Here is a 15,168-nt window from a genome sequence, read left to right as displayed (position 1 = left end):
CAAAGTGGCTCTGAGGAATAAGACGTAAGCAGGGATTGACCGGACTGAACTTTTCCTTCAACAGGAGCTGAGTCACACAACACCGGGATGTTCTTGAGGACAAACAAGAGAAAACCTAATCTACCTGTGGCTGTTTGATGTGTTTCTTTTTTTTTCTTTTTACCTACTGGCATTATTACGTGTTGAAACGGAAATTCTGTGGGGGCTGGCCACACAAGTGACCCAAAATGGAACGTTCTGGAAACGTTGTTTGGATATCTCGTCAAGCTTGAGGCAGCGTCACTGATACATGCTCACTCGTTTGTCACAGTCTACTAAGCACACTTGTCTTTCCACTGAGAATAAATTAAGTTGTGTTTGACATCCTGAATGAGTGTCTTGTCTTTTATATATTTATATACAACAATGTTATGAACTCAATGTCTCATTACAGCCGTTACCAGGTTGAGAGATGGCATGACGGGTCATCAGATGACTCACAGGTCCTCGAGACAGACTGTGACACGGTCTCTCTGGACAGTTGGTCCATTTAGGACTGAGCAGAAAAAAAGATGTAATGTCAGCACTCTGTGGCTGGAACATAATCTCAGGTTGAAAATAGATTGCATCATGGGGGAACAGGAACCAAGACATAGCAATATGAACTGTCCTTACTTCAAGATATATATAGAAGTCATGCCTTTTTTTTTTTAGATCTGTCAAGCTACCTGCTTAAAGGTGAAAATGTAAAAAAAACAGCAGATTCTTTCCCCATGGTCCTCGATGGCAGCGATTCCTAACAGCCCCTTAAAGATGAACTGACAAAAATAAGAAAGAAATCTGGTATACGTGGCTGTCGCAGGACTGTAATAATTGAATATGGCCTGAAGACTACACCATTTACTGATTACTATTAACCATTTATCAGCTGTTTATCCATTGCCACTATCTATTTAGACCATGCTCCCATAACTCATGGCTATGGCTGTTAATATTTGTCCGTATTTCAAGCATATATTATATATACTTTAAACTTACTGTTTCAACTTCTTTGCAGATGTGACAACAATAGGTTTCCCACTTAACCTCAACGTGGTGTTCAGATGTGTCAACTGACTCAGTATGTGCATACTGAGGGTGGGGGTAGGGGGGAGGACTGTCCGAAGCTAAAAATTCAGCAGTTACCTGACATATTTCCAAAAGCAAAGTAAGTTACACCAGTTAGCTTTGCGTAGATGTTTTCTGGATCGACAGTTGCCCACTTTAAGTCAAGGAGGTGTATAATATGTAAGCAATGCATACCACAGATATTGATCTTGTAGGGATTGGGCTAATCCTTTTTGTATTACACAACGCACTAAATGAGCATTTTGGTTCAACGGGCAGAAATTTGACACAAATGATGCACGTGATCTGTCGGCCTGCCCTCTTTCTGCTCCTCCCTAGTTTAAGCTGGTGTGCAGAAGCGCCTCTGGCTGAAAAGCAGGAGCACGGTTCCCTGCAGTCAATCACATATGATCACGTCAGAGAGCTTCTGATGCTGGTACAGTAACTATCTGGAGTGGACAAATGGGAGGACTCCTGAGAGGAAGGCAGACTGGCAGAGGGGTTGAGGGGAGAGAGAGAGAGAGAGAGCGCGGGCAAGAAAGAGACGGGGTTGGAGAAATGCTTCGAGGAGCAATGGTTGCTTGGAGACTGTTGTCAAGGAGACGATGACTCCTACATTTATGTTGAGTTTCAACATAAATTGAATGTTTATATGGTAAAACTATGATAAGGTGAACACTTCAGACAGGCTGGGTTTTTATACAATATGTCTGGCGGGACAGAAGATGACACATGAAGGATTGTGTCACCCTTAAACAGGTCAGATAACTGTCAGATAATAGCACACATTTGACAGCTGCACAGAAAGCCTGCCGGAAACGGAGATGGAAACGAGGACAATATGATACAATTTATTTTTGTGACACCCTATCAGTCTCTCAAATCGTGACAAGACACCCTCCCTCTCCCTCTTGTCTCTCGGTCGCTGACTCATTCTGTCTGCATTTACTGGGATCCTTCGGGTAAAAGAATACTTTCCCGAGAGCCGGGAAGACAGAGGGAGCTCAAAAAGCCGACAAAACTAACACTGACTGTGTGCCAGTGAAAGGCTGTCCAACTTACTGCTCACTTTGCAGCAGAGAAAGACAATTTGTTTACTGTGCATAGCTAATGAGATGCAAATTTAGGAGGTAACAGTGTATCTGGGGGGATAGGGAGGAGGATGCAGTGAAGGCCAGACATTAGGTGACATTAAAGGCTGCATTGCTGAAACCCCAGGGGACGCCGTGTGGTCATTATTTCTCTGCTTTGTCTCCTGACGTGCTGCAGATTATACATGCAGAGCTATAATAACCAAACAACAAAAAGGAGCGGGAGTGAGGGAACGATGAGGCCAAGTGGTTGTAATAGCAGGTTGAGAACGAGGGCACAAATTAAACTTATGATGGGCTGCTGAAAGCTTCATGCAGTGCTCTCCACGTCTCCGCAAAGGCGAGAGTAAACCGCGACTTATAACTGGATGCCGTCACGAGACGAGTATCGGTCTCGACATTGGCTCTCGTGGACGTGGCGGGGGAACGAGTTGGATAAATGTGCATCAAGTAGAACTTCCTGTCTCAGCGTCCTCCGAAACAACACATGACTGCGCCTCTCAAACGCTATTAAAAGGAATAGTTGGACCGTTTGGGGAAAACATGTCTTTCTTGCAGAACAATTTGATACCAATGACACTTTTGTGTGTTAAATAGGAAGATGGAGGCCGAAGATGCTAACTTAGTTGAGCATAAATGCTCAAAGTGGGGGGAAACAGCAAGCCTGGCTCTGTACAATGGACTTTTTTTTAAATACATAAATACAATTCTATTGAATAGCACCTCTTAAGCACAATAATTAACAGGTTGTATCTTGTTTCTTCAATCTATTCATAAGCGCTTAAAGGTGAAAAAGGAGATCTGGTTTTACCTGGAGTTTTGCAGGACTATTTCTTAGCAGGGAGCTGTGATTGCTCTTGCTATCTACCATATAGTGCTCTACATTTAATGTCTGCCCTCATGTTTGGGGGCCTGAATTCTGATATGAAAGTTGTGCACTATATTGTGTAAAAAAAAAAGAAGTGTCCTTGGCATTTACACTACTTTCCGCTAACAATCCCACAATGCAACATGTCATATTTTACAGATGTAAAATAACAATAAAGAATAAGTGTCTGAAATCTCAGTTTACAACCTTTGAGTGTCTATTACCCAACATTAGAGGTGATTGAGTGAACTTTGGATGGACCGTGACCCAGGTTACAGCTAATTGTGCCCGGCTGAAATTGAATCTGGCATATAACTCGCATAGTACTTAAGTACTGCATAAGTACTGCATCACTCAAGAGGAGTTAATGCATTATGTATGCACGTGCATTCCTGTCGCTCATGAATAACAAGTCACTATGAGTTTATGTGATTAAAGCTCAAAGGACCCTCAAATGAAACACATCTGGCAGATGCCAGCAGAACAGAACCGGGTGAACCCGGACGGACATGTTTGGGTCATACATCAACAATTTTCATTGTGATGACGAGTGTGAAAGAAAAAAACAACTGGTGATAAACGGTGTGTCAGAAATCTGATTGTGACCTTAAAGAAGCTTCACGTGCATGAGAAGAGTCACTGATGAGCGATAAATAATTAAAGCTCTAATTACATTACCTCATCCTGACTTGATCGTTTGCTAATGGTGATGCTTATTAGGGCGTTAATAAGCATGTGCTTTGAATCCATCGTCGACACTTACACTTACTTATTCTGCAAAAAAAGGGAACGGGGAAGAAGAAACATTAGGATGCATCCCGAGGAGACAGTATGCACCTTCACCAGGACACTTTGAAGTGGAGTTTCTAAAGGTAATCAGTTTTACTGGTTTTGATCCCTGCAAACCATCTTTTATTCAGCTTAATAACTTAGTGAGGTGTGGGCATATCTCAAAAGCTCACTACCTGAAAATAAAATAAAAATCTATCCTGATAGTAAAAGTTGAAACTGTTGAATCCTTTTCCAGTAACTGCCTTGCTTTGCACAGACTTCCTCCGTAGCTGTTTATATACTTAATTCCATCCTATGTTCTGAGATGGTACCTTGGTGATATGTATTGCACTATAACATATGGAAACGTGTTTTGAATATTTCTTTCCACTTAAACTACATACCTATGTGGAGAGATTTTTTAACTATTACCAAAATCCGACAATAAAATCCACAACTGAATACAACCTGGAGCTTTAAAGGGACCATACATTTGAATCAGCACATTGTCGACATTATTAAAAGATAGTACTGTGTTGGATTGAATTGTCTATATGTTAAAATGGGTTTAAATAATGTAAAGAACTTAAAATAAAAAGCACTTCAATTGCACCACAGGTGGTTTTCTATAATGTGTCTGTGCAGTATGTCCGGTATGGAGCACTGCATGCCGTCTGTGTGATCACGTCACACTGTGAACAAATTTGACTATTTATTACCCAGGGGTACGTTGGGCTTTGTTGTTGTATGCACACTGACAACACGTGCCATCCTGCTTCTCCTCCGCTGAGAAGCATCTGCCAACATGAAGGCCTTTTCCTTTCGTCAAATCAATATGTAATCAATGTTACACTCTGCTAAGCTAATGCGTCTCCCACAGGCCAGCCACCAAAGGACCTCGCCGCTGTGGCAGCTTGGATTTAGTTTGAGTTGAGTAACTATGAGGAAACGTTCAGAGGAACAAAAGAGTCATGCTGCACTTCAGGGCTATATATTTCCCCAAAATGTGTTGTATTAACATGCACTAAAACTACTTTTACAGATATATAACATATCGATGCCGAAAAGCAAAACTTCCTATCTGACAAATTCACTTTTTTGAGAATACAAAAAAAACTTGTTTTCCTGCAGAATGCTATTTGTTGAGGATACCCAATATAATACAAAAGAAAATAAATACAGAAATAAAAATAAACAAAGTGCAGATAGGAGGTTTTGCACTTTGGCCATCGATATGCATGCTGTCAGCATATTGTTTAATCTCTGATGTTGTTGTTACTATTCTGCAATATCAACGGCAAAAGACTGACTTCAGATTCACAGTTGAGCTGGTGTTTTACTCAATTAAAGTTTGCAAATGAGGCAGACGGAATAAATATTACACTAGCACTCCCTAGTGGCCACACTGCTCCTTACATGCAATAGTACAGCAGGTACACATTCTGAAGGATTGTGCAGAACAGATTTTCTATTTATTGTATTTTCTATAATAAATCGGAGACTTGCGTTGAAATAACACCACGTCAAACAATTTGATCCATGTAATAGAAAATATATTGGGTGGAGATAAACAATTATATACATTTAGGTCTTGAACAAATTACTTTGTGTAATTGCACGCAGGGCGATATGACGCGTAAATTCAGTTTACAGAATATGTCCTTGGTTGCTTTATTCTAAAGTGAATGCTGATTCACATGGATGTAAAACTGCAGACCAAGGATCACAAGCAACACACAAAATGTGGGGCTCCTTGTGCCATTTTCTCTGATTCTTTAGCACAGTAAATCCCCAAAATATCAAAGACAAGTTAGTATTTGTTGTAAAAGTAACATGACTTTGACTTCACTACTTTCTGTCTTCCCAAAACCACCCATTCAGCAATGTTTTTGCAATTTTCAAGAGACCGTAATGATAAAATACAAAATCTGCTTGTGTCTTTCAATCACCTGGATTAGTTGTGTCCCAACAAAATTTCACAGCAAGGTGTGTGGAAAATTCCCTGGGGCAGAAAACTGCAATTCTTAAAATTCTGCATTTTTTTCTCATAGCATTTACATGTGATAAAATCTAAAATGTAAATTAAAACCACTTTTGACACAGAATCACCCATATACTAGTTCATGTTAATTTCTGTGCTATTTATTTGCTATGGGTATTTATGTTAAGCAGCTCCTCTTCATTTACAGCAGAGATTTAAAAAGGTAAAATTATGTAATGAAATAATGGCATTCCAAAACTAACGAGGATCCATGCTCTTTATGAGGAGGTAGAAAAATAGCACACACAAATATTTTTTCTTTTCTTCTTTATATCCAATTACATTTTTTTTTTAATCCAATTACATAGCAAAAACATGATATAAATATTTCTTTTTTTATGCAATAATGTCACTAAAGAGCTTCCGCTTCTTGGACTCGCTGGTCTGGATTTCCTGCCAGTGGCCTCTTCTGTGGATGAAGTGGTAGAGGGCAAACTTGGCCCACACATGGCGAGCAAACTGATCTGACCTCAGCTGGCTTTCACTCAGCACTGGAAGGAGACACGGGAATGTCAAGTCATTGACAAGGAACAATGTTTAAAACAGATATAAAAACTTTATTAAAAAAGCCACTCCTTTAAGTAAGTATTACCTAGTTCCTGTGCGATGCTTTGCCTGTGACTGACTGAAGCACCGTTCCATATGGCTTCCAGCACCCGACTACCCAACCTGGAGCAAGCCATGGCAACATACTGGCCCTGGGAGGACAAATGAGAAACAATCAAGAACGAGTGACGATCTGCGCTGATAGTGTTTCACTTCTAACTGAAAAGTCAACAGAAATGATTATTTCTTTGCACTTTGACACCAAGAGGTCAGATACAAGATGATGAATCCAGTCTTGATCATAGCAGAAAGATAATCTGGTGTAGATCAATGGCGGCAACAATACTAAGGTAGGTCGTGGCGTAACACCACTACCACCCCAAACTGTTGATACAAGGCAGGATGGATCCCGACTTTAATGGTGATAACGTCACATTCAGTCATCTACCATCTAAGCTGATCTGCTTCAGGGATTGACGTGTTGTACGTTCAGAGGTGCTCTTTCGCATACCTCGGTTGTAACTTATGATTATTTAAGCTACCGTTGCCTTTCTTTTAGAAACTTTTACAGAGGAGCATTAGGAAGCAGCCCAACTGGAAACATTACAAACTGGCATTGGATGTGAACGGGAGGGATCTACAGCGGGTGATTACACCCGCCAAGAACATCATTGGTACCCGTCTACAGAGCATCAGTGATATTGATGCCAAGAGGTGCCTGCGAAGAGCCTAATGGACAAAACCGGCCCCAGCCACAGACCGTTTACCCTGCTGCAGAAGCATGAGCATCAAGGCAACAGCAACAAATTCTCCTCTTGCTACATCACTAACCAGCCTCCTATTCTAAGATATTCTCATGATATCCAGCAGTCCTACCTCCAGTCTCTTGAGGATCTTGCCCCGCCCCTTGTCGCTAGATGTGGTGATGAGGGCCTGAAGGACGTGGCTGCCCGAGGGGTCAGAAGCCAGCATCAGGAGGTCAGCGGGGGTCAGAGTGCGCAGGCTGCTGAGGAGGAGCGAGCGCTCCTTGAACTTGGCAAGCGCCTGGACCAGCCGGGAACCGTGGTAACACATGGAGGTCAGCGGTACCTAGAAAGGAAGAACAATCAGAGCTGCAACCCCCCGCATCGGCAACATCTATTCAATATCATATGCTGCAAGGGAGCGTTCCAGTTATCGGAGCGCCGTCGTTTTGGTGTAGCTTTGCACTAAATATGAAACTGAAATATCAAGACTTTACCTCCGTCTGTATGTTGCCCTCTGTGGTGTCAGAGTGGTAATACACCTCGTAGGTGAGCAGGGACATGAAGAGAGGAAGGCAGCTGACGTGTCGGGAGCCGGGCTCGGCGCAGTGGAACGCCTGGGAGGCAACACATCAACAAGCTTTTCATTACCCACAAATCAAAACCATAAGTGGCTGTATTGTGTCGTTATGCACTTTATGATTTCAGTCATGAAGCGGCAGATGAATAAAACAAGGGAACTGTCAGATTGATTTAGGAATCTAGTCTCAATTGCAGACACCCTCTGGCGCTTACACGGAGGAGGCACTGGATCAGGTCTTCCTGTTTCTCTTCGCTTTCTGCACAGCTCTCGGCCAGTTGGACAATCACACCCATGTGACCCGCGGCCAGGATGGGCTCAATACCTTGGATCAGCTCGTCGAACAACCCTAGGAACTGCGGAGAAAGAGAGAGAAAATCGGCCTTGCGTTAAAAAAGAAATCCTGACTTTAATCCGGCACCGTGTGACACAATGGAGACATAAAGACCAACCATTTTGTATTTGGCCGTGGCTGCCGTCAGCCTCTGTACAGGGAAGTTGGCGATAGAATGGAGGGCTAAGTCCACCAGCTGACCCTTGAGGTGGTTCTTGTAGAGGTCCCGGAGGAGCGACTTGTGGGACAGCTGTATGATTATCTCAATGAGGTGACTGGAGGCTGGGTCCTTGAGAAAGACCAGAAGTGGACTGAAAGGGGGGTAGAAACAAAAACAAACAACAGTTACAGGACACGTCATAGCGAGTCATTCCAGGACAACATAGGGAGGGGAAATGCTGCAAGAGTCGCCTCGTACCTTACTCCCGGAGCAGCGCTGCGACTTGTCAGGTACTCCGTGGCGCGCTTGAGAAGCTGCTTGCAGAGTATTGGCCGCTTTCTGTGGCACACAGTCAACATGGTCTGGAACACTGCACTGGCAACAGCATCTGTCACACTTACTAGAGGAAAGAGAAAAAAGGGAGAGGGGAACATTTTAAAAAGGTGACCTCCTCTAATGAATCCATGGCTGATGCCGGAATCATGCTCACAGTTCCACATTAAATGTGTTGATATATAGTTCTCACATTTTTAAACTCTCAAATATCATGATAAATATACACAAAGCTTACTGGACACACTCAACTGCCCCATGATGTAATTCTTCTCTCCGGACCATAGTGAGACCGGCAGCATGCGTCCATACTGATCGAGTATGCGGTGCACAGGTTGTCGGCATGCGATTCCAACACAGGCAATGTTTACGAGCTTGTTTGCCGTCTTCTTCAAGACTGCTTGCTGGGGCAAATCGCTACGCTTCTTTGTTTGTCAGTAACCGCCACCCACCGTAGTGGAATGTTTGAACAGATGATACTTTCTAAGCACATAGAAGCAGGGCTTCCTGTAGCTTTTATCACGAAGAAAGAGCAGAAAATTTGTTTCCAAAGTTATACCACTCCTCTCATTCCCCCTCCTAACAGAATACCATCTTTCATTAGAACAGAACAGTGCCGGCCTACGTCACTACAAAAGGAATACTAGAAGAGATGCATCTCCTATGTGGTCTTTCCTCTGCTGTTTTCCAGAGACTCTGTGTTCCGCGTTATACCAGTGAATAAAACAGGGTTTCCTTTTAACCCTGTGCTCCGTTAACAGCCACTTAGGTTTCTCTGCTGCTCGTGTTCTTGCCCAGAGGATGTTTATTAAGTGTGGCTTCAGCTGCAGGGTCATAGACCCCTGCAGCAAAGCGCACTTCATAGTATTGCTCGGGCTTAATAATCATAGTCCCACAAAAACTTTGGCGCGTATCTCCTCCCACAGCGTTGCCAGCACATGCGCAAAAAATACATCAAAACGTGCGGCCTGATCGGGAATCGTGTGCTATGACTTTTCTAAGAGATACGACCGGCCATTTTCCCGAAATGTGCGAAAAACGGTGAGAAATTGTCCCATTCACTTGACTGGGGTTTCGGACTGAAGAGAGCAAAAAAACATACATCTTTGTGCCCACAGTGACTCGCCATAATTTATCATTGAGAAATGATTTAAAGTTTAAAACGTTGACAAAAGTCTGGAGTTTATTTGTTTATTTTTTGATAGCTAGCACAGTTTTCATGTAATTATTGTTCAAGTTTAGGAAAATGTGGGAACCATTTCAGAGTTTACAATGGGTGTGTATGGGGCAGGTTAGAGCTGTGATGTCATCGCTAGAGCACGAGGAGCTGTGTCCTAACGAACCTTTTTGTATTTGTATTTTGCCATTCACTCCACAATATTGACTTTTGAGGCATAATTTATATATGAAAACGTTGGAAATATTGTGCTAGTGGTACACATGCGTCGTGGAATCCAACAAATTTACTGTTTTGTCAGCAAGCCTGAAAGCAACATGAAGACCGGCCAACTGTTCCATCAACCTCCATGCTAAATCGGACCACAATTTTCTCTCATGACGGAAACGTGAGCACTTTACAAACTGAATTTACGCTCTCATTTATAAATCCTTACAAATATTTAAGTACACGGAAATGTTCTCAAAAGTCTTGTGCTTCTCATGATTTTGTTATTTGGGATTCACGGTTGTCTGTCAAATACAATAGTTTGAAAGGTTGTTTTCTCATTACATCCACAGTCCAGTCTCCCGCTCTGTGACAGTGTCACAGCTGCCACCAATTAGCCAATCAAGCTGCCACCATGGCAACCAGTGACATGCGGGACAAGAGAGCTCTCTCTCTCTCTCTCTCTCTCTCTCTCTCTCTCTCTCTCTCTCTCTCTCTCTCTCTCTCTCTCTCTCTCTCTCTCTCTCTCTCTCTCTCTCTCTCTCTCTCTCTCTCTCTCTCTCTCTCTCTCTCTCTCTCTCTCTCTCTCTCTCTCTCTCTCTCTCTCTCTCTCTCACTTAAGTGTATCTTAACATAAAGCTAAAATGAGGATTATTGCATTAAATAGACAATAGTAGACAATATTTTGTTATGTAATCACGTGATATCACAGCTAATGTTGGCATATGTACATATATCCAATCCACACATACGTGCACGCGCGAACGGGTGTGCACGTGGTAATACGGTCGCGTGCACTCAGACTCTTGATCACATTTATGCAAAAAATTAATAATAATTATTTTTTTTTTTAAGTCAAGGAGTGATTGATTCTTTAGAGATCAAGGACAATAGGGGCTGGTATTCATATGTAATCACGTGATATGTTGCAGCAAAGTGCTGTCCTATACATATTTACACCATCAAGCCCTCATAGCTAATGTTGGCGCGCGCATATATATATATATATATAAAATATTATATTATTAGATACAGATAGTATGCAATTTTCCCTCCACAAGGAAGTGGACCATCATAAAGCCTTTTTCATTCTGGCAACAACTAGGATGAGGATTCATGTTGGGTTCGATGAAAGACGACTCACGATTAACATTGTCCAGCAAGGTGTCCGTAAGGCTTTTCAGCTCGTACCAAAACGACGCAGGAATCTCGAAGTCTGTCAGCTGAGGGACAATGTTGCGTCCCTTTGCACCTGGAAAAAAAGAAGATTAACACAAGACAACGTGAATGCAAGCAACAAGCCTGTGTGTGTGTGTGTGTGTGTGTGTGTGTCCCTCCCACTGGGCCAGCCTCTCAAAGAACTGGGACTGACTAAGCCAACATTTGATTTGATTTTCTTCCTATTTTTCTTGTAAAAAAAGAAGCAGGGACTGCTGAGGTGACTACACTAAAAGGACAAAATCACTTGTTTTCGAAGAGTCGCGCGGTAGGTCGACTGATTTGACCAACACAGTGTAAACGTCCATAAATTCACATTAAAGAAAATCACAGAGAAACTCCTTTTAACTACAGAACTTGCCTGAAAATGATCACGTTTTTAACTCTCAAAGAAATCCACTGACAGCCGTCTGTACATCTATGTGAACATCACAAACAGAAACTGATCATTCCTTATTGGTCAAACATTTAAATGGTGCCAATTTGCCAAAATGTAAACCAATATAGGATTATGACTGACTTATGACTCTATGGCAACATCATACTTCCCATTTACGTCCATAAAAGCAAATTATCGGAAATGTAGTTGTAAAACCTAGGCATTTATTTATTTAGTTGGTTAGTTAGATTTACTAAACAGAAAGTTCCAAATAAACGAAATATTTCAGGTTTGATAAGGAGGCCGAAGTAAACACGTATAACGATCTATGACTTAAATAATGGAATTCATGTTTATCACATAATCATCGTCACAATTGTTTTATACAGCTTCTTGAAATGCTTCTTAGTTGCATCATGTTGCTTTATCTTTACCATTCTGTACATTTCCCCTCGTGGGTTCTCTCTCAAATAAAGACAAACTATAATTATAGCAGGAGTGACAAATGTTCCAGGTGGGCCCCAGAGTCAGGTGAAGCAGAGAATCTGTGTGGGCGCGTACCTGGACGAGACTCGGTGCGGGGGGGTCCGAGACAGCCCGCCAGCACATGCAGAAGTGTGCGGACCACGTGTGAGCCATGGACATGTTTGATGAACTCTGCGATGTTGTCTCTCACCACCTGACTTAAAGACAACACCTGGGCCTCCAGCGCATCCCAGCTCTCTTTTTCGTCTTCTTCTGTTGCCGACGACTCTAAACATGAATGAATACCACAAAGCCAGGTGAGAGCTTTTATTCATTTCAAAGCGTTTCGTGCAATCATGAGCAGTCTACCGCTCTGAAACGCCGCACGTAAACTCACCAGTCCACTCGGATATGCGTCGGGCCGCGCTCTCCACCACGTGGCCGCCGCACCGGTCGCAGGAAACCGCCTTAAACTCGGACCCCTGGGGGCCGCCCAGCTCGGCCAGCACCTCCGCCACCTGGCCAGGACTGCAGAGCGGGAGCAGCCGCTGCAGGGTGATGCTTCCCGTCTGGTCCATCGCCACGACCGCCGCTTTACCTTTAACTTCAGTCAGAACGTTCTCCACAAACATCTCTGTGGAAGCATTGACAATATCGAGTAATTAAAATAAATCAGTTGATGAGTAATTTTGACAGTTGATGGAGTCAACAAAAAATAAAACGGAACTGGACCAAAGAGGCAGCTTAACCTGCTTGATATATTTCTGGTAGAATGATGCAATAAGCAGTGATATTAAACCAATGTGTGGGCAACAAGATGTCATGAATATGCAACAGTGTGTTTATATGTATTTTATAATACGGGTAGATCAAATCAAGCATTCTGATTGGTTGAGAGCGAGTCACGGGGTGTACTTTATTCAGCCATAAAGTACTGTACAGCTGCGCGTCGGGCCTAACAACACCCTTGAACAGTACATTATTGATGATACAGTACTGCCTCTTGTACCTTATTGCTTAATTAGTAATCAGGTTACAAAGAGGAACTTACGGGGTTAACTAATTAGAAAGCGTGCCTTCATGCACTGCAACAATATGGTTTCTGTAAAGCCACTTCAGATGTCTTCCCCTTAGCTACCGCATTATTGACAGAAGATTATTTCCTCTGAAATGCCAAGTGAATTTAGAGCAGAGCTGCCACTAACGATTGTTCTCATCGTCGATTAATCTGCCAGTTATACTTGTCAATTGGTTTGTTTATGTTAGAATAACCATGAGTCACAATTTCCTTGAGGTGGCATTTTCAAATTGCTTGCTTTGTCCTGCCAATAACTCAGATATTTTTTTCTTCTGGATTTTCTAGAAGCCAACATGATTTCAAGATTTTTCCTTTCACTACATAATGCCAATTGTTCTTCTAATATGATGATCTACTAGTGTTGTGTACCTTTCTGATGCACATTCTTCTTGCTCATATGACCTGGAATAATGTTTATCCTCTCACCTCTCTCCTCCTTTTCTTTAAAGCCTTCGCCGAGTCTTTCCCCGACTCGGCGGAAATAGCCCACGCTCAAGGGATCCAGGCGCTTCTGGCCACCGTCTCCTTCTTCACCTCCCCTCCTCTTCCTCTCTCCTTTTTCACCTCCTCTCCTCTCCCTCTCTCCTCCTCCTCCATCTTCACCAGGGTGTCTCCTCTTCTTTCCTTCGACGTTCTGTCGCTTCCTTTCCTCCGTTTTCTCCAACATCGCCTGGGCTTAACAGCGTGCAGGTTTGACTTGTGAGGAGACGATGCTCAGTGAGATCGTCCAGCTAAAACAGGGAACAACAACAAAGTTGTCGTTAGTATTTGAAGGTCAAGTCCACATTCTCTGGATTCGCCAAACAGCACGTCCTCATCGCGATTGGTTCTAGACATTAATCCTACTAAAATGTAAAAAGTACAGTTACAGATTTAATAGAATATTTAAATATTATATTATAACGGATTATACCCTCATTAACTTAGAAAAGCCCCCCCAGAGCACCTAAAAACAGAAGAACTCTGCAGTCGACTGTGCTTCTACGTCAGAGGAACACATTGGAGTACTAACGTTACATTTACCTGACAGAGAAATGATACTGGTTAGTCAGATTCAAATATGACGCATTATTATTCATTCAACCATCAAGCAGGTCATTATGGTTGTGACATATTATGTATGACTGGCATCTTCTGTACAGACAACTTCACGATAGCGGAGTCCATGCTAACTCTCCCTGCAAGAGAACTGCGGCACTAACTAGCTCGCTAGCTAAGTAGCTCGATACGTCTTCAAAATAAGTGGACGTCTTCAGCAAACTGTTAGAGGCGATTTGGATGAGACTTCAAGCTAAATTCATGCACAAACTGTGAATCGATACAAACTGAATTGGTGGAAGGCAACATAATGTAGTTTAACTCACGTGTGAGCTGTGGACACCGACCAAAGACTGCGTGTTTTGTCGCGTATTGATGACGTACGATTTACTTTACCATTTATTGGGTGGCGACTACCGTTAAAGGTGCATTACCGCCACCTGCTGTACTGGAGTGTGAGCCAGATAAGAGATAAGATAAGATAAGATATTCCTTTATTAGTCCCGCAGTGGGGAAATTGCAGGATTACAGCAGCAGACAGGTAAAGTGCACACAAGAGGACACATAGTAAAATAAAATAAAACAAGAAATATAAATAAACAGTAAAACAGTAATACAAACAGTAAAGAATCCACAATAGTATATATACAGAATACAATGTATTTAAAAATGTATTTTATATTGCACCAGCTGAAGTGATTCCCCTTGGAGCTCGAAGAAAACAAACAAACGGGGGAAATGATGTCCATTAATCCAGTTTCCTGTCTCAATGGAAAATGCAATTTTAACATTCAATACTACTTCTGGCAATGACGGAAAATCCGTTGAAGCGTTTCTTCTTCTACGCCACATGAACAGACCTGATGGATGTGTTTCCATTAATTGCTTTGTTTTATTAAACTTTGTGTGTCCGTACCTGAGTCTTGATTTGACTGTTTGCTCTCCGTTGTTTTTTCCCTACCGCCCAGTGTTTCATTCATCCTGCTGCTTTAGCTTATACAGCCATGATTGTATCCTGTTTCAAATGCTTCTTGTATCTTTCCTTGAATCATT

General features: G+C 42.4%; 1 protein-coding gene across 1 annotated transcript; it reads right to left on the bottom strand.

Moving 5' to 3' along the window:
* Positions 1-5,409: 5,409 nt before the first annotated feature.
* On the bottom strand, positions 5,410-13,744 carry nop9 (NOP9 nucleolar protein; the record flags this gene model as incomplete). The annotated part of the gene is made up of 11 exons (XM_079220287.1): positions 5,410-6,348; positions 6,450-6,555; positions 7,280-7,492; positions 7,644-7,763; positions 7,942-8,082; positions 8,179-8,371; positions 8,479-8,620; positions 11,082-11,189; positions 12,096-12,287; positions 12,397-12,633; positions 13,504-13,744. The coding sequence occupies 11 exons, from the start codon at positions 13,742-13,744 to the stop codon at positions 6,194-6,196; spliced, it is 1,848 nt and encodes a 615-aa protein (XP_079076413.1). The 3' UTR covers positions 5,410-6,193.
* Positions 13,745-15,168: the final 1,424 nt, after the last annotated feature.

The sequence above is a fragment of the Taurulus bubalis genome (assembly GCF_910589615.1).
Source record: "Taurulus bubalis genome assembly, chromosome: 1".
NCBI classification, from domain to species: Eukaryota; Metazoa; Chordata; class Actinopteri; order Perciformes; family Cottidae; genus Taurulus; species Taurulus bubalis.
Note: the sequence above shows the minus strand (reverse complement) of the source record. Positions and strands in the feature narration are given on the sequence as shown.